General features: G+C 48.0%; 1 protein-coding gene across 1 annotated transcript; it reads right to left on the bottom strand.

Moving 5' to 3' along the window:
- Positions 1–653: 653 nt before the first annotated feature.
- On the bottom strand, positions 654–22,733 carry OXA1L (OXA1L mitochondrial inner membrane protein). Its single transcript, XM_032237228.1, has 10 exons — positions 22,622–22,733; positions 18,327–18,467; positions 16,469–16,658; positions 14,662–14,805; positions 12,498–12,583; positions 12,229–12,393; positions 9,767–9,871; positions 5,109–5,271; positions 3,512–3,592; positions 654–847 (listed from the first exon to the last, which is right to left on the bottom strand). The coding sequence occupies exons 1-10, from the start codon at positions 22,679–22,681 to the stop codon at positions 744–746; spliced, it is 1,239 nt and encodes a 412-aa protein (XP_032093119.1). The 5' UTR covers positions 22,682–22,733; the 3' UTR covers positions 654–743.
- Positions 22,734–23,321: the final 588 nt, after the last annotated feature.

Below are 23,321 nucleotides of genomic sequence, written 5' to 3'. Positions count from 1 at the left end.
CGCAGAGCAAATCCCTGACGTCCTAAGCAGCCTCCTTCCTATTCGTTCCCTCCGGCAGGCTCTTCCATCCCAGGCCTTGGCACATTCCCTCCGAGAGGTCTAGATTTTCTAGTACATGTGGCCCTCAACTTACGATCACAACTGAACCCGAAATTTATGTGGCTAAGTGAGACATTGGTCGAGTTCCGGTCCACTTGACTTTTCTTGCCGCGTTCGTTAAGTGTGTCACCGCAGTTGTTCAATTAGAAATCTGCTTGTGAAGTGAATTGGGCTTTCTCATTGACTTTTCTCGTCGGAAGGCCACAACGAGAGGATGGCGTGACCCCCGGGACACTGCAGCTATCGTAAATACGAACCACTTGTCAAGCATCTGAGCGTCCATCACGTTAACCTTGAGGACACTGCAATGGTCCTAAGTGTGAACAACGGGCACAACTCCCCTTTTTCCAGGGCCATTGTCGCTTCGAAGGGACACTAAATGAACTATTGTTAAATCGACTCCATAACTCCCTGTGCAAGGCAGGGGAAAGGAACCGTCATGCTGGGCTGGAGAAAGGAAGCTTGTATCCCGAGTCATTTCAAATGGTCAAGTGAACGGATGGTTGTAAGTCGAGGTACTTCTTTCAGATTCTTAGCTTGCAACAACAGGCAGAAGCGGAAAAAAAAACTATCTTTATTAGGGATGAACGGAGGAACGAATGGACAAGGAACTAGAGCGGAACTGGAGTAGTGTCTTGTGTCCTTCAGATTAACGTATCTTCCCAGGGTCGCTCTTTTGGTGGCGGCTTGCTGTCCTCGAGCTGCACCTCCTTCAAAGGGTTCTCGGCAAAGGTCTGACGCAACGGCCCTGCGAGCAAACAACAACAACAAAAAAATTTGCAGGATTCAATCTGGGTTGGTCACAGGGACCACAAGTTTCGTCTTCCGAGCTTTCGGACTAGTGCTGGAGCCCATACTTTATTCTGACCTAGGCTTCCCAAGTGGCACGAAGCCAAGTCCTCGTCCTGATAAACCCCTTTTATTTAATATACAGTGAATTCCTCCCCAGTAAAGTCCCGGCCCACAGTCTTTCAAGATAGTTCACAATTACCGATCTTTATCAGGCTTGGAGAGTGGCCAGGCCGATATCTTTCAGACGCCGCAATACTTGGCAAGAATGCAGGAATGAACTAATTGTCTCCTGCAAACTCCACTCCCCTTTCGCTCCTCTTTTATTCCCTATGGGAGGGGCCATTCACCGTCCACCTGTGGCCTTACTCCCAAGTCGACCCTTGTTCCTTAGCTGTTCCCTTCGTTGGGCAACTCTGTGCATGCACACACTGGGAACAGGCTCCAGGTGTTTATCTGCCTCACTGTTCAGCTGATAACTGGCATACGGTCCTGGCCCGCTCTCTGCCTCCGATGCAGAGCCCTTCTCAGAGCCTTCCCCAGACTCCAGCACTGGCCCAAGTTCCTCCCCAACCTCCTCACTGTCCGACTCTGCTGCCAGCTCTGCTTGCCACTGGCGGGCCACAACATCCTCAGGGAACCTCTTTCCAGCGGAGTGTGTGGGCTATTCTATGTGTCGTATTTACATGGTGCCTAGTTGTGTGTGGCTTTTTAGTTGTTGATTGGGGGTCTTGCTGGCCAGCTATTAAGTCATTGGCTGTTAAGGCTCTTAAGTACTTGCTGATAAGGTGGAGGAAGATCAACTCTCCTGTTGACCGATAAGGGAAACGTTTCCCAGGCTTCGGTCATTTCCCTGGCTGTTTTTTGTCCCTGCTCGACCAACAATCTTAGCTGCAAAACTGAATGTAAGGTAAATTGCATGTTCAAAACTTCTGGCCCGGTGACTGACCCAAATTGGATCCTGCAATGTTATGCTGGGATCTGTGTGTGCGCCTTTTGTTTATGAGTTGGGTAGGTAACCTGGTTACTTGTATAGAAAATTGTTAGTATTGAGAATCACAATAGCAATTAAAGGTAAACCAATCAAGATGGGCTCCAGGATGAGTCTGAAAGCTCGGAGGACAAAAATGCTGGTCTCGGCGATCAACCCAGATTGGATCTAGGTAACGTTATGTATATTTGACATATATATTTGGAGTGGTGCGGTGGCCTAGAGGTAGAGCTCTCGGCTCACAATCAGGAGGCTGTGAGTTTGATCCTAGGAAGAGGCAGATATTTCTCTCTCCGGGCACAATGAGAATATATCTGCTGAATATAACTCTGCATTGGCAACAGGAAAGGCAGGCAGCCAGTAAACACTTAGCTCCATTCAGTTGCTCAGACTCCACCTCACAAGGGATGATGGGGTCATTAAAAGGGGGTGATGTATATTTGCCTTTATTCGTGAAATTCCTCCGCAAGGCAAGCCATTCCCCTTTCTTCCCCAACTTCAAACCTTGACGCATTAAATGCAGGTAGTCCTCGACTTATTACCCCAAAGTTTTTGTCGCTAAATGAAAAATGGGTTAAAGGAGCCTTGTTACTACTTTTCTGGCCACACTTGTTAAGTGAATCTGCTTTCCCCAAGGACTTTGCTTATTGGAAGGTCACAAAAGGGGGATCATCACATGACCCTGAGACACTGCAACCGTCATAAATGTGAGTCAACTGCCAAGCCTCTGAATGTAAATCACGTGACTGCAAGTGTTTGAAAACGGTCATAAGTCCAATTTTTCAGTGCTGTTTGTAAGTTCGAACACTCCCTGAATGAACTGTTGTAAATCCTCGGCTTACGACCACAACTGAGGCCAAAATTTCAGTTGCAAAGTGAGACATCTGTTCACCGCCCCGTTTTACAACCTTTCTTGCTAGAGTTGTTAAGGGAATCGCCGCACTTGATAAGTTAGTCACCCGGTTGTTAAGTGAATCCGGATCCCCCACTGACTTTGCTGGATCACAGGACCTTGGGGCACGGTCGTTAAGTCGGTCGTAAGCACGAACCAGTTGACAAACATCTGAATTTTGACGACACGATCGTCATTGGGATGCTGCAACGATGGTCGCTGTGAGCCGAGGTGGCGCAGTGGTTAGGGTGCAGTACTGCAGGCCACTTCAGCTGACTGTTATCTGCAGTTCAGTGGTTCTAATCTCACCAGCTCAAGGTCGACTCAGCCTTCCATCCTTCTGAGGTGGGTGAAATGAGGACCCAGATTGTGGGGGCGATATGCTGACTCTGTAAACCGCTTAGAGAGGGCTGAAAGCCCTATGAAGCGGTATATAAGTCTAACTGCTATTGCTATTGCTATTGTGAACGGCCAAGACTCCACTTTTCAGTGCCGCTGCAACTTTCAACAGTCAGTAAACAAACCGGCGCTACGTCGAGGACTACCTGTACATGTGGGTTGCCAAGCGCCCCCCCCCCCCCCAATTTCGCTCCCGTGACAAACAGTAGAGATGCTGCGATGGTCCTATGGGGGGAGCCCCAGTTGGTAAGTCACTCTCCCCTCCCTCCAGGGCCATGGTTAATGCCGTACGGTTGCTAAACAGGTTGGAAAACTGAGCACCACCCATTCAAGCAACTTACCCGATGCTGCTAATATCAAGTGGTTTTTGATGCGGTCCTGTCGTTCTTGTAGTCGTCTTTTGGACTGGAAGGTATCCCACCCTGGAAGAGAGCGGAGGAGAAGGAAGGCTGAGGGAGTACATCCTGCAGTGAGAATGTGTGCTTTGCCTACACAGGATTACCATATCTTCCGGAGTATAAGACGCTCCGAAGTGTAAGCTTTTGGGGAGGAAAGCAAGGGGGAAAAATTGGCTTCTGCCTCCCAGCAATTTGCCTCCTTGCAACAAACAAACAATATACACTGTTTGTAGTGTTACACTTCAGATTATACTCATACAGGTGCTGTTAAAATGGAGGTGGCTTTCTGCAAGTATAGTTGTTCTCCGCTATTAAAAAGAAGACACCATAGCACTGGGCCTCTTCAGATCAAGCATTTCTTTTAAAAAGCTTCCTCATTTTGTTCAGCTGTCTAGAACAATAAAGCAGCCTTTAAAAAACAAGTCTAATCATTTGAATATTCTAGAGGCATTTATAGTTATTGTCCGACACGCCTCCTTCAATGTCCAAGAAAGACAAACCTCAATTCCATTTGAATAAAGTACTTTTACTTGATATGAATTGAAAGCAGCAAAAAGGAAAGCATTCCTTTCCATCCCATCCCATTATTCTATTCTATTCTATTCTATCCCATTATTCCTATTCTATTCTATTCCATTCCATCCCATTATTCCTATTCTATTCTATTCCATCCCATCCCATCATTCTATTCTATTCCATCCCATTATTCCTATTCTATTCTATTCCATTCCATCCCATTATTCCTATTCTATTCTATTCCATTCCATCCCATCATTCTATTCTATTCCATCCCATTATTCCTATTCTATTATTCCTATTCTATTCTATTCCATTCTATCCCATTATTCCTATTCTATTCCATCCCATCATTCTATTCTATTTTATTCTATTTCATCTCATCCCATCATTCTATTCTATACTATTCTATGCTATCCCATCCCATAATTTCATTCTATTCTATTCCATTCCATCCCATTATTCTATTCTATTCCATTCTATTCCATCCCATCATTCTATTCTATTCCATCCCATTATTCCTATTCTATTCTATTCCATCCCATCATTCTATTCTATCCCATCATTCTATGCTATGCTATTCTATACTATTCTATTCTATGCTATCCCATCCCATTATTCTATTCTATTCCATCCCATTATTCCTATTCTATTCCATTATTCTATTCTATTCCACCCCACCCCATTATTCTATTCTATTCAATTCCATTCCAATTCTATTCCCTATCCTATTCCTATTCCATTTCTATTCTATTCTATCCCTTACCCTAATCCATCCCACTCCATTATTCTATTCTGTTCTGTCCCATTATTCTATTCTATTCTATTCTATTCTATTCTATTCTATTCTATTCTATCCCCTATTCCATTCCATTCCATTTCATGATCCATTTAAAATATTCCCCTCATAGTGAAAAGAAAACTCAATTAATGAAGCAAATCATAATTTCGGGCCGGAAACTTAAAGAAGGACATGACCCATCTTAGCCTTCAAACCCCTTTTTCTCCTTTCTCTCACTCTCACCCTCTTTGCAGCTGTCGATTAATCCTTTCTGCGTCTGTCCCGCCGCAGGCTTGTGAACATCCTGTTTCGGCATGCGTAAAAAAGTGCGTACGGACGGCACGCGTAACAACAAGACTTGTCCCAGCGAGTACAGGTTGGATGTCAGCCAGTAGGTGAAGACGGCCTGCAGGAAAGGCAAAATAATTATAATAATAATTGTTAAGTATATCTCCTTTTGGAGACTAGAGTTGAGTAGCAGAAGGTAGCAAGGAATGTGCTGCTGGATAGTCACACTATCAATCACAGCCGCCAAAGTTAAAACAAGGATAACTTTTACTTGCGTTAACAAAAATAAAGTAGGATAAACATTCTCCAAAACAAGCGATAAGTAATCTTGAATTATATACACAGTCTATGATGTAACATGTTGGTTTACAGATGCTCAACTCACGATTCACCATGTAGACAGGTAACTGTTCTGACCCCCCTCGTTCCACACCAAAGCACACTCCGAGACAAAGATACTTTACGCAATTTGTTAACAGAAAGACAGGTGCTTGGCAGCAAACTGGCACAGACAGGCTGGGCAGCAATCCAGCAAAGATAAGCCCTGGCAGCAATCCAGCCTACCAAGCTCACAAAAATGTTCTCCAACATTCGTTCCTGTGTTGACTTCTGCAAGAGGGGCGTGTACACAAGCAGTCTTTTTATAGTCTGGAGAGGAGCCGAATGACCACCAGCTGAGTGCAATTACCTCCTGTAACTGCGCAATTGTTCCTGACGCCTATTAACTCTTCAGTGCCGGGCATCCAAGAACAACTCACTGCTGGTATCTGGCTCACTCTCCCTTGTCTCTTCCCCACTGGTCCAAGGCTCAGGCGCCTCCTGGTGGCCAAATAGCCTCTCTGCGCCCTGCTCGGAGTCGGAACCCTGTCCAGGGTCCTCCACATCCTGTCGGAGTCTGGTGGCAGCTCCAACGGCTCCTCCTGGGCCACAACAGGTAACTAACATACAGAGTAGCCACCATCCAATATACAGTATTCAACTCCAATAGCAAGCATGGAGAACATACAGGAACAACCCGGAACAACCAGTAGTAGTTCCTACTCCCTCTTATGGCTGATTGAAGCAACAGCATCCAATCGCATCTCACTTGAGCATTTAAAGTGACAGATATATTATTTCAATCATGGCATATATACCCAAGGTCTGGGAAAGAGCCGAGGTGGCGCAGTGGTTAAATGCAGCACTGCAGGCTACTTCAGCTGACTGCAGTTCTGCAGTTCGGCTGTTCAAATCTCACCGGCTCAGGGTTGACTCAGCCTTCCATCCTTCTGAGGTGGATAAAATGAGGATCCGGATTGTTGTTGGGGGCAATATGCTGACTCTGTAAACCGCTTAGAGAGGGCTGAAAGCCATATGAAGCAGTATATAAGTCTAACTGCTATTGCTATTGCTATTGCGATTACATCCCTAACAACAACAACAACAACAATAATAAAGTCAAATACATTTTTGGGGCCCTCGACTTACAACCATCCATTTAGCGATTGTTCAAAGCGATCACGGCACTGAGAAAAGTGACTTACGATCATTTTTTCCCTTCCAGAGTTACGACCTTTGCAAATGAGGAACTCATTCAGTAGCTAGGAGGGGGGTAAAGGAAGCGTTTCCAGCACAACAAGGGTTTACACCATACAACAGGTTGCACAACATCACAATCAAGGAACAACCAGCTCAAGACAAAGCGTCCGACAGGAACCAACGGATGATGTTACCTAGCTGGGTCACGAAAGGCCTGTAAGAAAACAACCGAGTTCAAAGGACTCCCCAATCTTCCTCCTCCTCTTCCTTTTCCTCTCTTCGTCCATCCCCCTTTTCTTCTCCTCTACATCACAAATGCCACTTTTTTTTCTAGTACTGAAGATGTTCCCTAGTTGAGTCGTGAAACGTCTACCAAAAAAAGGGCGGCCTATAAATCTTAATAAAATACTAAAAATACTAAATACTACCAGAAAACAAGCAAGCTCAGAGAGCATCAAGGACCCCACAGTCCTCCTCCTTTGCCTTCTTCTCCGTTCCACAAACCCCACTCCCTTCTAGCACTGAGGATGTTTCCTAGTTGGGTCGTGAAACGTCTACCAAAAAAATAAAAAATAAGCTCACTGTCATCTTTTCTTTTGGATCTTGGCACTTGGAGGACTTCCCAGTAGTCCTTCTCCTCCTCGCCTTTTTCTCCTCCCCTCCACAAACTAAGTCACTTAGTTTGTGACCTAGCACTGATGGTATTACCTCGTTGGGTCATGAAACGTCTGGAAGAAAACCCACCAAGCCCAGAGAGCACCAAGGACCTGACAGTTGTGTTCTGACCCCCTCCTCCGTCCAGTAACGAATGCCGAGACAAGCTTAAATGGAATGTCCTTTAATAACAAGACACCAAAACCTTGGTGGCTGAAAGCCAAGCAGAACAAACAGATAAGGACCTTGGCAGCAACTCAGACAAACTCAGGCAGCAATAAACACAGATAACACTTGGCAGCAATCCAGCCTGCCAAGCTCACAGTAATGTCCTCCGACATTCAATCCTGCGTTGACTTCTGCAAAGAGGGTCGTGTGCACAAGTAGCTTTTTATAGTCTGGAGAGGAGCCTAGTGATCACTAGCTGTGTACAATCACCTTCTGTAATTGCGTAATTGTTCCTGACGCTTAGTAGCTCTTCGATGGTGTGCATCCATGAACAACTCACTGCTGGCCTCCGGCTCACTCTCCCTTGTCTCCTCCCCACTGGACCAAGGCTCAGGTGCCACCTGGTGGCCAACCAGCCTCTCCGTGCCCTGCTCAGAGTCGGAACCCTGTCCAGGGTCCTCCACATCCTCCAGAGCTGACTCAGAGGGCCCCTCGCTGTCGGGGTCTGGTGGCAGCTCCAACGGCACCTGCTGGGCCACAACAAGTTGTCTTCCTCCTCCTCCCTCTCCTATTTTGCTCCTCCTCTTTCTCCTCTCTGCAAACCCCCCATACTTCTAGCACTGATTATGTTACCTAGTTTGGTAGCGAAACATCCACAAGAAAACAACCCAGCTCAGAGAGCACCAAGGACCCCACAGTCCACACTCCTTCCCTCCCCCTTCTAGGACTGATGATGTTGCCTAGCTGGGTCATGAAACGCCTACAAAATAATACGCTCAGAAGGATTCCCCAGTCCTTCTCCTCCTCCCCCACTTTCTTCTCCTCCCCTCCACAAACCAATATTCCTGTTGACGTCACTTAATTTGTTACGTAGCACTGATGATGTTACCTAGTTGGGCCATGAAACGCCTGCAAGAAAACAACTGAGCTCAGAGAGCACCAAGGACCTCACAGCCCTCCTCCTCGTCTCTGCAAACCCCACAGGCTTCTAAGCACTGATGATGTTACCCAGTTTGGTAATGAAACGTCCGCAAGGAAACAGCCAAATTCAGAGTGTCCCGAAAATCCCAGTCCTCCTCCTTCTCGTGTCTGCTAACTCCGCACACCACCTAACACTGATCGTGTTACCTAGTTTGGTAGCAAGAAAACAACCAAGCTCAGAGACCACCAAGGACCCCACAGTCTTCCTTCTTCTCCTCCTCCTCCTCTCTGCAAACCCCACTCCCTTCAAGCAACAATGACGTTCCCTAGTTGGGTCGTGAAACGCCTGCAAAAAAACCACCGACCTGCCTCATACAGCACCAGCCAAGCGTTTCCCCATAAAAAAAAAACCCAAATAAAAAGATGTCCAGGAAATACGCAGGTTTCAAATTGTGCCAAGGTTGAGCGGTTTGTGGAGCTGCTGTGGCCCGCCAGCATCCAGCACAGCTGGCAGCAGAGTCGGATAGTGAGGAGGTTGGGGAGGAAGATGGGCCAGTCCTGGAGTCTGGGAAAGGCTCTGATGAGGGCTCTGTGTCGGAGGCAGAGAGGGGGCCAGAGCCGTCTGCCAGTTATCAGCTGCCTTCAGAGTCAGACATCAGTGAGACAGAAGAACAGCTGGAGCCTATTCCCAGTGTGTGCAGAGTGGCCAGACGAAGGGAACAGCTAAAGAACAGGGGTCAACTTTGGAGTAAGGCCACAGGTGGACGATGAATGGCCCCTCCCAGCGGAAATAAAAGAGGAGTGACAGGGGAAGTTATTTGCTGCCTCCGGAACCTTCAGAGTCTGACATCAGCGAGGCAGAAGAACAGCGGGAGCCTGTTCCCAGGGTGCGCCTGCGCAGAGCTGCCAGAAGGCAAGAACAATCAAGAACAAAAAGGGTCGACTCGGGAGTAAGGCTTGGAGATGATTGTCCCCTTCCGTAAGGCATTAAAGAGGAGCAAGTGGGACGTGAGCTTTTGCGGAGAGCAATGAGTTCATCTGGTCAGTTCAAGCGTTGAAAAGTTCTGTTTGACTCTGTGCTAACTTTGGCCTTGCTCTGCGTTTGGCCATTCGGTCTCGGGCTGCGTTTCAAGGGAGATAAAGGTGGGTGTTTATCAACATTCCCCCCGAAAGACTGTGGCAACTCGAGTAGGCATCTGTCCGACTCTTCGCGGACTTACGGGTTGTAAATGGCCATAATTTACAGCTATCTAAATAAAACAGGGTTTCGGGGACTAAGAGTGTGATTTATGCTTTCTCGGGAAGCCTAGGTTACAACAGGCGCCAGCCAGCGATCTGTGGCCTTTTCTCACCGTTGGGAAGTTGATCGTGATCGGCAACAGCAGGAGAGGCATCACCCGGAACGCTGTTTTCATCACATGGTAACTCGGGTTCGAGACGCCCGTTTCTGCCCCAAACTGCAAAGGAGAGAGAGAGGCCGTCATTCATTCGGGTAGTAATATAGTACTTGATTTTTTTTTTTTTTACAACAGAGGTTCCCCCAAACTGGGTGACTTTTAAGACTTGTGGACTTCAACTCTCAGAATTCCCCAGCCAGTACATGCACATGTGTTGGCTGGGGAATTCTGGGAGTTGAAATCCACAGGTTTTAAAATTGTGAAGCTTGGGGAAGGCTGGTCTACCAATTCCCCTTTTCGCATCACCCCACCGCACCCTGAATTCTCCTTTAAGGGGATCATTCTGAAATTTGGACTAGCTGTTACAGAAAAAAGTGTTTGATGTTTCAGTAGCTTCCTACTGTTGTGGCCCGCCAGCGGCCAGAGCAGATTCGGACAGTGAGAAGATTGGGGAGGAACATGGGCCAGTCCTGGAATCTGGGGAAGGCTCGGACGAGGGCTCTGTGTCAGAGGCAGAGAGGGGGCCGAGGCCGTCTGGCAGTTCTCAGCTGCCTTCAGAGTCAGACAGCAGTGAGGCAGAGGAACAGCTGGAGTCTGTTCCCAGTGTGCGCATGCACAGAGTTGCCAGAAGAAAAGAACAGCTCAGAAATCAGGGTCGACTTGGGAGTAAAGCCACAGGTGGACGATGAATGGCCCCTCCCAGAGGAAATAAAAGAGGAGCGAAAGGGGAGTGGAGTTTGCAGGAGGCAATTAGTTCGCTTCATTGGTTCGGGACTCTCAGAGACTCCTTGCCAAGTTCTGTAGCTATCGCCCTGGCAGCTCCCCAAGCCAGATAAGGTCTGTGACTGTAAATCCTCCCTCGAAAGAATTTGCTGGAGGTGAATGAGCAGGAAACAATCCGCTCTTTCGATCGTTTCAGGAGTGTGAAGATCTGTCTGTAAATCTCGGAGACACTGTGCCAAGTCTTTCCTTGCCCTGCACGGCGTTTGGAAAATATTGACATGGCAGCTTTCCAAGCTAGATAAGGTCTGTGGTCATAAATATTCCTTTGGAAGACTGTTTGCCAGGCCTTAGCTGAAGGTGAAGGAGAGGAATTCACATTCGTTTAATTAAAGGGGTTTGGTCAGGACCAGAAATCTGCTTTGTGCGTCTTGGGGATGCCTAGTTCAGAACACCTGCCGATTTCGATCTCGGATCCAGGCATTGGAGAGAAGGGACTTGTGGCAACTTTAATGGGTAGTGAAAATCAAGGACTGCCTTGAACTCCCACTCACTTTTATTATTTTTCTAAACGAGGTAGTGAACATGACAACAATTCCTTCTTCCTCTTCTTTTTTCCACAACAACACCCCTGTGAGGTGGGTTGAGGCAAGAGGGAAGGAGTAGCCCAAAGTCACTGAACCAGCTTCCATGACTAAGGCAGGACTAGAACTCATGGCCTCATGAGGATTGGTCCAAAGTCAAATCAGTCAACTTTCATGCCTAAGGTGGGACTAGAACTCCTAGTCGCCTGACAATTGGCCCAAAGTCACCCAGTCATTTTTCCTGTCTAAGGTGAGACTAGAATTTCCTGTTGCCTGGTGATTGGCTCAAAGTCACCCAGTCAGTTTTCCTGCTTAAGGCTGGACTAGAATTCCTAGTCACCTGGCAATTGGCCCAAAGTCACCCAGTCATTTTTTCTGTCTAAGGTGAGACTAGAATTCCCTGTTGCCTGGTGATTGGCCCAAAGTCACCAAGTCAGTTTTCGTGCTTAAGGCTGGACTACAATTCCTAGTCACCTGGCAATTGGCCCAAAGTCACCCAGTCATTTTTCCTGTCTAAGGTGAGACTAGAATTCCCTGTTGCCTGGTGATTGGCCCAAAGGCACCCAGTCAGTTTTCCTGCTTAAGGCTGGACTACAATTCCTAGTCACCTGGCAATTGGCCCAAAGTCACCCAGTCAGTTTTCCTGTCTAAAGTGAGACTAGAATTCCCTGTTGCCCGGTGATTGGCCCAAAGTCACCCAGTCATTTTTCCTGTCTAAGGTGAGACTAGAATTCCCTGTTGCCTGGCGATTTGCCCAAAGTCACCCAGTCAGTTTTCCTGCTTAAGGCTGGACTAGAATTCCTAGTCACCTGGCAATTGGCTCAAAGTCACCCAGTCAGTTTTCCTGTCTAAAGTGAGACTAGAATTCCCTGTTGTCTGGCGATTGGCCCAAAGTCACCTAGTCAGTTTTCCTGCTTAAGGCTGGACTAGAATTCCTAGGCACCTGGCAATTGGCCCAAAGTCATCCAGTCATTTTTCCTGTCTAAGTTGAGACTAGAATTCCCTGTTGCCTGGTGATTGGCCCAAAGTCACCCAGCCAGTTTTCAAGCTTACGATGGAACTAGAATTCCCAGCATCCTGGTTTTCTGGCCCAGCACCCTAACCGAGTCTTACCTCTAGAACAGCCCACATTGTGGCGGTTGTTATCAGTGGTAGAGTGTAGTAAGGATCCGCGACGGTGAGATCCGTGAACCACAACAGGCCCCCCGTCTGCATGCTGGGCACGGGACACTCCGCCATTTTGCGCAGGGCGAAGAAGAAGGAGATGAAAATGGGCGCCTGAGACCGAGGAAGGAAGAAGAGGTCAAGCTGGGAAGCCGTGGACCTAATGATACAAATTGCAAGCCGGTTAAGGGTCAGGTGGGCCCTTTGTGGCAACTGACCTGGACCAAAGGTGCGAGGAATCCTACTTTAGGATTCAGATTATGGGCTTTCTGATACTGGTTCAATTCTGTGTAAGCCTTCATAACTGGGAAAGAAAAGGAGATATAGTTTCAGGATGAGCAAGATTGAGTAAACATCCCTAATTTTACCTTTTTCTTTCTTTCTTTCTTTCTTTCTTTTTCTTTCTTTCTTTCTTTCTTTCTTTCTTTCTTTCCTTCTTTTTCTTTCTTTCTGTCTTTCCTTTCTTTGCTCTTCCTTCCCTTTTCTTTTCTTTCTTCCCTCCTTCCTTTCTTTATCCCATTCTCCCCCTCTTCCTCCCTTTTTCTTTTCTTTTCTTTCCTTCTTTCCTGCCTGCCTTTCTTCATCCCATTCTCCCTTTCCTTCCCTCTTCATTTCTTCCTTCTTTTTCTTCCCTCCTTCCTTTCATCATGCCATTCCCCCCTCTTCCTTCTTTCCTTCCTGTCCTTCCTTTTCTTTCTTCATCCCATTCTCCCCTTCCTTTTTCTTTTCTTTCTTTCTTTCTTTCTTTCTTTCTTTCTTTCTTTCTTTCTTTCTTTCTTTCTTTCCTGCCTGCCTTTCTTCATCCCATTCTCCCCTTCCTTCCCTCCCTCTTCCTTCATTTCTTCCTTTTTTCCTCCCTCCTTCCTTTCATGCCATTCTCCCCCTCTTCCTTCCTTCCTTTTTCTTTCCTTTCCTTCCTTTTCTTTCTTCATCCCATTCTCCCCCTACCTTCCTTTTTCTTTTTTTCCCTGCCTTTCTTCACCCCATTCTCCCCTTCCTTCCCTTCCCTCCCTCATTTCTTCCTTCTTCTTTTTCTTCCCTCCTTCCTTTCATGCCATTCCCCCTCCTTCCCTTCCTCCCTTTTCTCCCTCCTTATTTTCTTCATCCCATTCTCCCCCTCCCTCTTCCTTCCCTTTTCTTTTCTTTCTTTCCTTTCCTGCCTTTCTTCATCCCATTCCCCCTCCTTCCCTTCCTTCCTTCTTCTTTCTTTTGCTCCCTCCCCCTTCTCCTTCCTTCATCCCATTCTCCCTCTCTTCCTTCCTTCCTCCCATTCTCCCTCCCTTCCTTCCTCCTATTCTCCCTCCCACCCTCCTTTCATCCCATTCTCCCTCCCTCCCCTTTCTTCATTTCACTCCTTCTCCCCCCCTCTCTTTTCCACCCTTCTTAACTGCCCATCTCCTTCAAATCTTCCTGATTCTCTTTTGCTAAGCATTTCTGAAAAACATCGTTCAAAGTCTCGGCTCCTCTCTGGCAGCCCCCTCCTTCCCCAGCCCCTTTTGGTCTCCCCAGTTTCATCAAATCCTTCCATTCCAGGGATCCCCAACCTTTCAGACCCCAGGGACCACTAAATTCATAATTTTAAATTCCACTGACCACTAATAGGATCTGCCTGATAGCCAGCTGGCTGGGCGTGGCCAGGTGGTCATGTGACTGGCTGGGCGTGGACAACTCGATGTCACTCACATCGAGGGGCACCTCGCTGGCCTCTACTCGCCCCTCCCCTCCCCGTCACTCCTTGCCTGCTTGAGCTCCTTAAGGCCCCAACAGGAAGGAGTTGCCGGAGCTAAGCAGCCACACGGAGAAAGAGTTGGCAAAACAGCTGGCTCAGTTCAAATTGGATCTAACCGAGAGGGAGGCACAGCAGAAGCCCCTCAATGAGGACTACGAGTATAGGCCTTCCAAGCAGAGGGAACACCTGCGGGAGTGCAAGGCCAGGTACTGGAGCCTGGAGGCTCAGTGGGCTGAGATGGTCAGCCAGTTCCAGCCCATGATGCAGTCCCACTGGAACGAGGCCCTCCGGCTCTTCGCCACCAGCGGCTCTTCCCTCCAGCCTTCGCCCAAAGCCCCCTACCAGGAGGCTGAAGCAGACCCCAAGTTGGAATTTCTGCCCCCTCTCCAACCTGCACAAAAAGACCCCAAAGGGGGAGATACTCTGCAGCAATACAGACATTCATTGCACATTTCCCGCCCAGGGACTGTAGTACGAGGAACCCTGATTTAGTGCAATATTAAAAAAAAGATGCAAATAATTTTTCTGTGGCCCGCCAAAATTTTCTCACGGACCACCAGTTGGTGACCACTTTTCCATTCCATCTAGACATCTCTTGCATCCTTAGTGTGTGTGTGTGCGTGTTCGTGTGTGTAACCACCTTCTAAACTTACATTCTTTCTGATTCCCCGACTTCCTGGCGTCGCTGATTCTAGAATTCATCTCGCTCATCTGGGGATAGTGGTTGTTGAGGATCACAGCCTGTCGCTGGCATTTTACAATGATGGGGAAGACCAAAGTGCGGGCCAGGATCGTTCCTAAAAAAAAATCGAGATGAGAGATGAGGAGTTACTCCGGGGAGTTACTCCCAGGAGAACCAGCAGGCTGAAATTTCCTGAGAATGCAATTCCTGACCGAGCTGTTCAAAAATTCCCTGGTTAGTGCTTCCTTGATTATTTATTCATTTACTAGTAGCTGGATACCCGTGCTTCGCTGCGAAACTACGTGATTGGGTTTGATAAATGGACACTCAAAGCTTGAAAATCAACGAGTAGCTACGATCAGGCTTAAATCTTGAAAATTAATGTAGAACATGCAAATCCTTAGCATCAGAGCGTGTTAATATAAGGCAACTGGCAGTTGGAACAGAGTTCTTTTCTGGTGGGGAGGGGGAGTAGAATGTCTAACTCCTTAACATCAGAGGGTGTTAATATTATAAGGCAACTGGCAGTTGGAAAAGAGTTCTTTTCTGTTGGGGAGGGGGAGTAGAATGTCTAAACTTCCAGCCCGCAGGCTGGATGAGTCACGCACTGGCCACACCCACTCCCGGTTTAGAGAAGGGGTAGCATCAGAGCGTGTTAATATAAGGCAACTGGCAGTTGGAACAGAGTTCTTTTATGGTGGGGAGGGGGAGTAGAATGTCCAACTCCTTTGCATTAGATTGTGTTAATATAATACGGTACAAAAAACACAAATGATCCGATGATCATTTCGACAAATCCTTTCTTAGCGAGCACCTAGAAGCCGAGAGGAAAATACGTGCCAAATTTCAAGTTTGTAGGCTTTATAGTTCTGGAGATTTTGTGATGAGAGAATGGTACTTGGCTTTTATATATATATAAATTTACTTACTTACTTACTTATTATTTATCAAACAAATGTATACAGCTGTTCAACACACACCGAGAGGTTTTACAAAATCCAAATAAATGAATAAAAATCCGCCATATAATAAAATTCCATTTAAAAATGAAACAAACAAACCCCTCCACCCCTCCATGGCAGGGAACACAATTAAATCAGTCACAATCAAATCTGTCTCCAATTTGGAGACCTCTGAGCCTGCTGACAAAACCACCATTTTATAGGAACTTTTGGACAAGTATCTATGGAGATTCTCAACTCATGAAGCTACACTTTCTATTTTTCTATTATGCCTTTTCTATTGTGGGAAAATGGGAGCGGGGATTGTACGGAGTTAGATGCTATGTAGCAAAAACAAAATTTCTTCTAGAAAGCCAAGGTCATCTTTTGTCTCTGCACCTCTGCACCTGACTGGAACTGGATGGGTGGAACTGCCAGCATGGCAGTGGAAGATTGGACCAGGTGATGGACTTGTGGGTGTGGGGGCAAGATCTTGAACTTTCAACTGGGTGGGGAAAACCAGGTAGCTTTCAGATTTGGGCTTTCCCAGATGTGCCAACATGGCTCTCTTCATAAATTGGAACTTTGAGCAATACTTTGCCTTGGACTCTGATTTAATTTTGGATGCTATTTGGAACCCTGAGACGAGGACCCGATTGTTGGGGGCAAGTGGCTGACTCTGTAAACGATTCAGAAAGGGCTGTAAAGCGGTATATAAGTCTAAGTACTATTGCTATTCTCCAGTGAACAAATCTTGGATTTATTTTTGTCTACCAAGCGAAAAACGTCTTTCGTGTCCCGATCTGCTTAATGACCCCGGCGGTCCACTTTCTTTACCTCCTACAATGGCTCCCCACCAAGGCAGCCCCACGTCCAAGTGCAAAGCCTCCAAGATCTTCATGATCAGACCCACTGGAGTGAAGCTTCCCAGACCCAATTCAGCCAAAGTCGATTCTTCCACAATTTGGCCAATTTCCTCTAAGGGGAGGGTTGTCTCTACCGGCGCAGTTGCTGCGGCTTGAGCAACCTGAAAGAGGAAAAAGAGGATATAGAACAGGGGTGGGCTTCAAAAATTTTAGCCACGGGTTCTTGGCCCGGTTGCTGGGTGGGCGTGGCCTAGTCAGCCTCCTGCACCAGGCAGAGGCGGGACTTTCCGCTCCCCCCCCCCGGACTCCGGAGGTTTTTTTCAGGCCTCCGGGAGGGTGAAAATAGGCCTCCCCTGGCTCTGGAGGCCGGAAACGGGCCTTATGGAACTTCCGGGAGGCCCATTTTTCATCCTCCTCGGGCTCTGGAGGTCTTCCTCAGGCCTTCGGGAGAGTGAAAATAGGCCTCCCCTGTCTCTGGAGGCTGGAAACGGGCCTTATGGAACTTCCGGGAGGCCCATTTTTCATCCTCCTCGGGCTCTGGAGGTTTTCCTCAGTCCTCCGGGAGGGTGAAAATAGACCTCCCCTGGCTCTGGAGGCTGGAAACGGGCCTTATGAACTTCCGGGAGGCCCATTTTTCATCCTCCTCGGGCTCTGGAGGTTTTCCTCAGTCCTCCGGGAGGGTGAAAATAGGCTTCCCCTGTCTCTGGAGGCCGGAAACGGGCCTTATGAACTTCCGGGAGGCCCATTTTTCATTGTCCTCGGGCTCTGGAGGTTTTCCTCAGGCCTCCGGGAGAGTGAAAATAGGCCTCCCCTGTCTCTGGAGGCCGGAAGCAGGCCTTATGGAACTTCCGGGAGGCCCATTTTTCATCCTCCTCGGGCTCTGGAGGTCTTCCTCAGGCCTTCGGGAGAGTGAAAATAGGCCTCCCCTGTCTCTGGAGGCTGGAAACGGGCCTTATGGGACTTCCGGGAGGCCCATTTTTTCGCCCTGCACATGCATCCCCTGGCTATGGAGGCTGGAAACGGGGGTCATTTCTGGTGTTTCGGAAACTCTGGGAGGCCTGTTTTTCGCCGCCCCCAAGTCTCTGTGCAGGACCTGCACTTAACTGGCATCGAAAACGGGCGGCATGGAGATTCCTGGAAGGGGGGGCGGGGCCAGCCAGGAGTGGGATTTGGGGGTTCGCCAAACCGCGTAGAATCTTCGCTAGAGGTTTGCCCGAACCCAGGCAATCCTTGGATATAGATCAGGGGTATCAAACTCAAGGCCCCGCGAGATGGATCTGACCCGCAATGTGGTCGGATCCGGCCCACGGGGTCGTCCTGGAAAACTCTGTCTGTCTGTCTCTATCAATCATCTATCTACTTACCATCTACCTATCAATCTGTCTGTCTGTCTACCCACCCAATGCGAAGAGGAAACATGCCAGCAGTTTGGGGAGTGGCGTCAAGCTGGCCACGCCCTCCAACTCAACCACAGCCCCAATGGGGCCCTCAATCAAATTGAGTTTGACACCCCGGATATACCATGTTTTCCCCCCAAAAGGTCTTATTTTCTTTTGACCCCCGAAATAATCACTTGGCCTTATTTTCGGGGAGATCTTGTTATTTTTGAGTGCAGGAGGCGGGGAATGTGGTCACCTCATGGCTGCTGCTGTGTTGCAATATTTTTTGGGGGGGGAGAGCTTATTTTAGCGCATGGGCTCAAAAGCCCGATTGGGCTTATTACCTGGGGAGGTCTTATTTTTCGGGGAAACAGGGTAGATGGTTGCGGGATGCCAAATGCACAAGTCTCTTTGATCTCTCATTGCTTCCAAGCTTTACAGGTGTGTTACCTGCGTCCCTGCAGCCGCTGCGGTGCTCTGATGTCGGACTGCGGGTCTGAAAAGCACGATGTAACAGTTCCGAGAATGCTGCGGAGTAGCTAAGCGGGCTTTGGCTTGGCACCATCCCGGAGGGGTGGACATCCTGTGAACCTGGAAAGAAATAGCAAATAGACCTTTAGGAGTTATAGCAGGAGGGACTTGGCTTACAACCACAACCGAGCCCAACATTTACGTCGCTAAGGGAGACGGTGGTTGATGCCAAGGTGGCGCAGTGGTTAAATGCAGCACTGCAGGCTACTGCTAGATCAGCAGGTCAGCGGTTCAAATCTCACCGGCTCAGGGTTGACTCAGCCTTCCATCCTTCCAAGGTGGGTAAATGAGGACCCAGATTGTTGGGGGCAATATGCTGACTCTCTGTAAACCGCTTAGAGAGGCCTGAAAGGCCTATGAAGCGGTATATAAGTCTACTGCTATTGCTATTGCTATTGCTATTGCTATTGCTATTGATGCGAGTTTTCTCCCCGTTTCACGACCTTCCTTGCTTCCTTTTTGGGCCATAATGCTTTTTATTAGTTGATCAAAATACAACAAGAAATTTTCAAGTGTAATAGAAAACTGGGGGAGAGGTGGGAAGAAAAAGGTAGAAAGAGAGAAAAGGAAAGAGAAAGGCATTGATTTCCACCCCTCTTTAGTTCTGACGGAGGCTTCCTAAGAGCATGAAATCCTGACCTTTTATTAATTGACTGTGAATTCTGCTCATTCACATCCAGCAAAGTCCTTCAGGGGAGGATTTACAGTCACAGACCTTATCTGGCTTGGAAAGCTGCCAGGCCGATCTCTGCAAAACCCTGGCCAGGAGTCTCGGAGAGTCCCAAACCAATGAAATGAACTAATGGTCTCCTGCAAACTCCACTCCCCTGTCGCTCCTCTTTTATTTCCTCTGGGAGGGGCCATTCATCGTCCACCTGTGGCCTTACTCCCAAGTCGACCCCTATTCTTTAGCTGTTCCCTTCGTCTGGCCACTCTGCGCATGCGCACACTGGGAACAGGTTCCAGCTGTTCATCTGCCTCACGGATGTCTGACTCCGAAGGCAGCTGATAATTGGCATACGGCTCTGGCCCCCTCTCTGCCTCCGACGCAGAGCCCTCATCCAAGCCTTCCCGGGACTCCAGGACTGGCTCATGTTCGCTGGCGGGCCACATCATTTAGCACTCTGGATGATAACATCACAACTGCCAAATGATCACTTTTACACAGCTGCATGTGGTAGCCATTTCTATAGCAAGAAAACTATCTAATCCACCAAAACCACCTTACGTTGTTAAGTGAATCACTGCAGTTGTTTAGTAAACACGACTGTTAAGTGAATCGGGCTTCCCCGTCTGCTTAGCTCGCCAGAAGGTTGCAAAAGGGGATCATGTGATCCTGGGATAGGGCGGCTGTCATAAATATGAGTCACTTGCCAAGCGTCTAAATGTTGATCAGGTGACCATGGGGATGATGCAACGGTCATCAGTTTGAAAAATGGCCATTAAGTGTGAAAAAAACAGCTATTATTCACTTTTTTTCAGGGCTGTTGTCACTTTTCGAACGGTCACAAAATGAACTGTTGTAAGTCGAGGACTATCTATATATATTTTTTCTTTTTTTCTTCTTCAAAGTTCCACTTTATTAGAGATGTCCTATTGTCACACCTTGGAAAACCCGAATCTGAAATCTTCCAGGTTTTCCCCACCCAAAAGAAAGTCCAAGTCCCTGCCCATCATCCACACATCAGGGGTGAAATGCTAGTAAAAAATGCTACTGGTTTGCAGAATCGGTAGTAAAAAATACTAGAAAAAGTTAAAAAAAAAATTCTGACGGATCACACATCTCACAGCTGGTCTTTCGAATTTAAAAAAAAAAACTTTTTTTTAAATTGAGAATTTTGAAAAAAAAAACTTTTATAAATATTTACTTCATTGCCAAACTAGTTGGGTCATGAAACATCTGTAAGAAAAAAAAAACCCAAGCTCAAGCAGCCTACAGCCCTCTTCCTCCTCCTCCTCCTCTTCCTCCTTGCTCCACTCGGCAACTCCTCACATCTAGTACTGGTGGTGTTAGCTAGTCTGGTCACGAAACGCCTGTAAGGGAAGCAGCCAAACTCCGAGAGCCCCAAAGATCCCCCATTCCTCCTCCTTCCTCTTCTCTGCAAACCCCACTCCCTTCTAGCCCTGATGATGTTCCCTAGTTTGGCAATGAAACGTCTGCAAGGAAAAGACCCAGCTCGGAGGCACTCCCCTCCCCGAAAGACCCCCACAATCCTCCTCCTTCCTCTTCTCTGCAAACCCCACTCCCTTCTAGCCCTAATGATGCTGCCTAGTCAGAATCATCAGAATAAAGCTGGAAGGGACCTTGGAGGTCTTCTAGTCCAGCCCCGTTCAAGCAGGAGGTCCTATACACCATTTGGAAAAGGCCTGCAATAAACCAGTCCTACTTAAGAGAGCCTACGATGCTCTTCTGAGCAAACTCCACTTCTTTGCAGCACTGATGATGTTCCCTAGCATGGTCATGAAACGTCCTGCTTCTCAACTCCCTCCCTTCTAACACTGTTGATGTTACCTAGTCAGAATCAGAATAGAGCTGGAGGGGACCTTTAAGGTTTAGAATGAAAATGAATGAATGAATGAATGAATGAATGAATGGAAGGGATCTTGGAGGTCTTCTAGTCCAGCCCCCTACTCAAACAGGAGGTCCTATACACCACTTGGAAAACATCTGCAAAGTCATAACCCAGCTCATTGAGCTCCCAAGGAGTACAAGGTATACGTATAAGGATGTATAATTATATAAACATAATGACGAGAATAGCTGGGAATTGTAACCAGGTCTACATCTCAGCCAAATTTAGGCAGGTTTTTTTTTAAAGCATAATGACTATACACTCTATTGCCAAAAGTATTCGCTCACAACTGAATTTGATTATTTGGAGAGAGGAGGAGAGGAAGGGGAAGTAGAGAAGGATGACAGAGGGAAGAAAGGAGGTAGGGAGGGGAAGGAGGGGGAAGAAAGTGATGGATAAGGTACAAATATGCTGACAGTGTATGAGATCAGAAGAACCAATAATCGTTTTTTGGAGTTGATGGTATGATGAATTGATGTAAACATTTAATAATACAACACAATGTTGGCTATGTAATAGTATACATGTGGTTATGTTATGAAAATGAAAAAAATAAAAAAACTGTGTGTGTGTGTGTGTATAGAAACCACCCAGGTCAGAGAGCACCAAGGACCCCACAATCCTCCTCCTCCTCTTTTCTGCAAACACATATTCCCTTCTAGCACTGATGATGTTATCTAGTCTGGTCATGAAACGTCCTCGTCCTCCTCCTCAACTCCCTCCCTTCTAACACGGTTGATGTTACCTAGTCAGAATCATTAGAACAGAGGTAGAGGTCTTGAAGGTTTAGAATGAATGAATGAATGGAAGGGACCTTGGAGGTCTTCTAGTCCAGCCCCACCCCTTACTCAAGCAGGAGATCCTATACCATTTGGAAAAACTCTGCAAGCAAACAACCCAGGTCAGAAAACCCCCAAGGACCCCGCAGTCCTCCTTCCTCTTCTCTGCAAACTCCACACACTTCTAGCACTGATGATGTCACCTAGTTGGGTCATGAAATGCCTGCAAGAAACCATAATCCTCCTTTTCCCTTTTCCTTCTATTCTCTTCTGCTTCTTCTCAACTACACAAACCCCCATCTCTTCCAACACTGATGATGTCACCTAGTTGGGTCATGAAACGTCTGCAAGGAAACCACCAAGCTCAGAGAGCACCCAGGACCCCACAGCCCTCCTTCCTCTTCTCTGCAAACCCCACACACCTCTAGCACTGATGATGTTCCCTAGTCTGGTCATTAAACGTCTGCAAGGAAGCAACCCTGCTCAGGGAGCCCCCAAGGACCTCATTTGCAAAAAACAGGGAATGATGAACCTCAAGCAGGCCATTATTCCCTGTTTTCCAACCTTCCCTTGCAGGTCATCGCGAGGAAGCGTAAGAAACTGAGGGGAAACAGGCTAAGGTGACACCCCCAGGCCCGGTTTGGGCCTAAGTCCAGGCTCTGAAGGGAGGAGGAGGAGGAGGAGGCTCCCGTCCTTGGGACTCCCCGCCCGACACCCGAGGAGACCGAGGGTTAACTCCGTCCTGGGTCAACCGGGCGCTTCGCCTTGCAAGGACGAGCAGCGAAGGCCTGAGGCGGGCCCGGCGGACTACATGTCCCGTCAACGCCAGGGGGCGCGTGACGTCACAGGACGTCATACCCACCTGTGCGTGGAGCCCCCCCGCCGTCATCCACGCTCGCCGCAGCGCCCCGAAAGCCGCCATGGTCTCGCTGGCTCGGCCGCGGCGGAGGACCGGCTGCCTCGTCACGTGACCGGAAAAGGACGCGAGGCTCTTCCCGAGGCCGCCGCGGCCATCTCGGTTACGGGCACGTGTAGAGGCGATCTCATGGCCTTTTTCTCGCGAGCTCCCCCTTAAGGATCCGTTGAGTTGATGAGCGGAAAGAAAAAGTAAACATCACCCGGAGAATCGAACGTCCCCTTTGGACAGAAGGTTACTCTGAGGTTAAGGAAAGGGCACTTCGTCCCTTTCTTTGCCAACCATGTTTGTTGCTTTTGAGGTGAAGCGCGGCCATATTTCTCTCGGGCAATGATGGCGGCGTGATAAGGTTCGGGCAACTCCTCCCAGCCTTCCTATAGATCAGTGGTTCTCAAACTTGGCAACTTTAAGACTTGTGGACTTCAACTCCCAGAATTCTCCAGCTGGGAACCACTGTTTGGGAACCACTGCTATAAATGTACTTTTCAATCCGGACACGTGACTATCGCACGGTTAGAGCTTCCTCCTTCTGATTGGCTGGCTTGCCGGCCGGCTGCCCACACTCCTCCTCCCGATTGGCTGGCGGGCCTCCACCAATCGGAAAGACCTTCCCGCGTAGCAACAAGGCAGACGGAGCATTTTGGCG

Source organism: Thamnophis elegans, chromosome Z (assembly GCF_009769535.1).
Source record: "Thamnophis elegans isolate rThaEle1 chromosome Z, rThaEle1.pri, whole genome shotgun sequence".
NCBI lineage: Eukaryota > Metazoa > Chordata > Lepidosauria > Squamata > Colubridae > Thamnophis > Thamnophis elegans.
Note: the sequence above shows the minus strand (reverse complement) of the source record. Positions and strands in the feature narration are given on the sequence as shown.

Excerpts from the sequence above, each read along its gene's own strand:
- OXA1L (XM_032237228.1), bottom strand. The coding sequence starts at position 22,681 with ATGGCGGCTTTCGGGGCGCTGCGGCGAGCGTGGATGACGGCGGGGGGG. Across the intron at positions 16,659-18,326 it reads CAGCGGCTGCAGGGACGCAG|GTTGCTCAAGCCGCAGCAAC; the intron begins GTAACACACCTG and ends TTCCTCTTTCAG. Across the intron at positions 9,872-12,228 it reads CAATGTGGGCTGTTCTAGAG|TTTGGGGCAGAAACGGGCGT; the intron begins GTAAGACTCGGT and ends TCTCCTTTGCAG.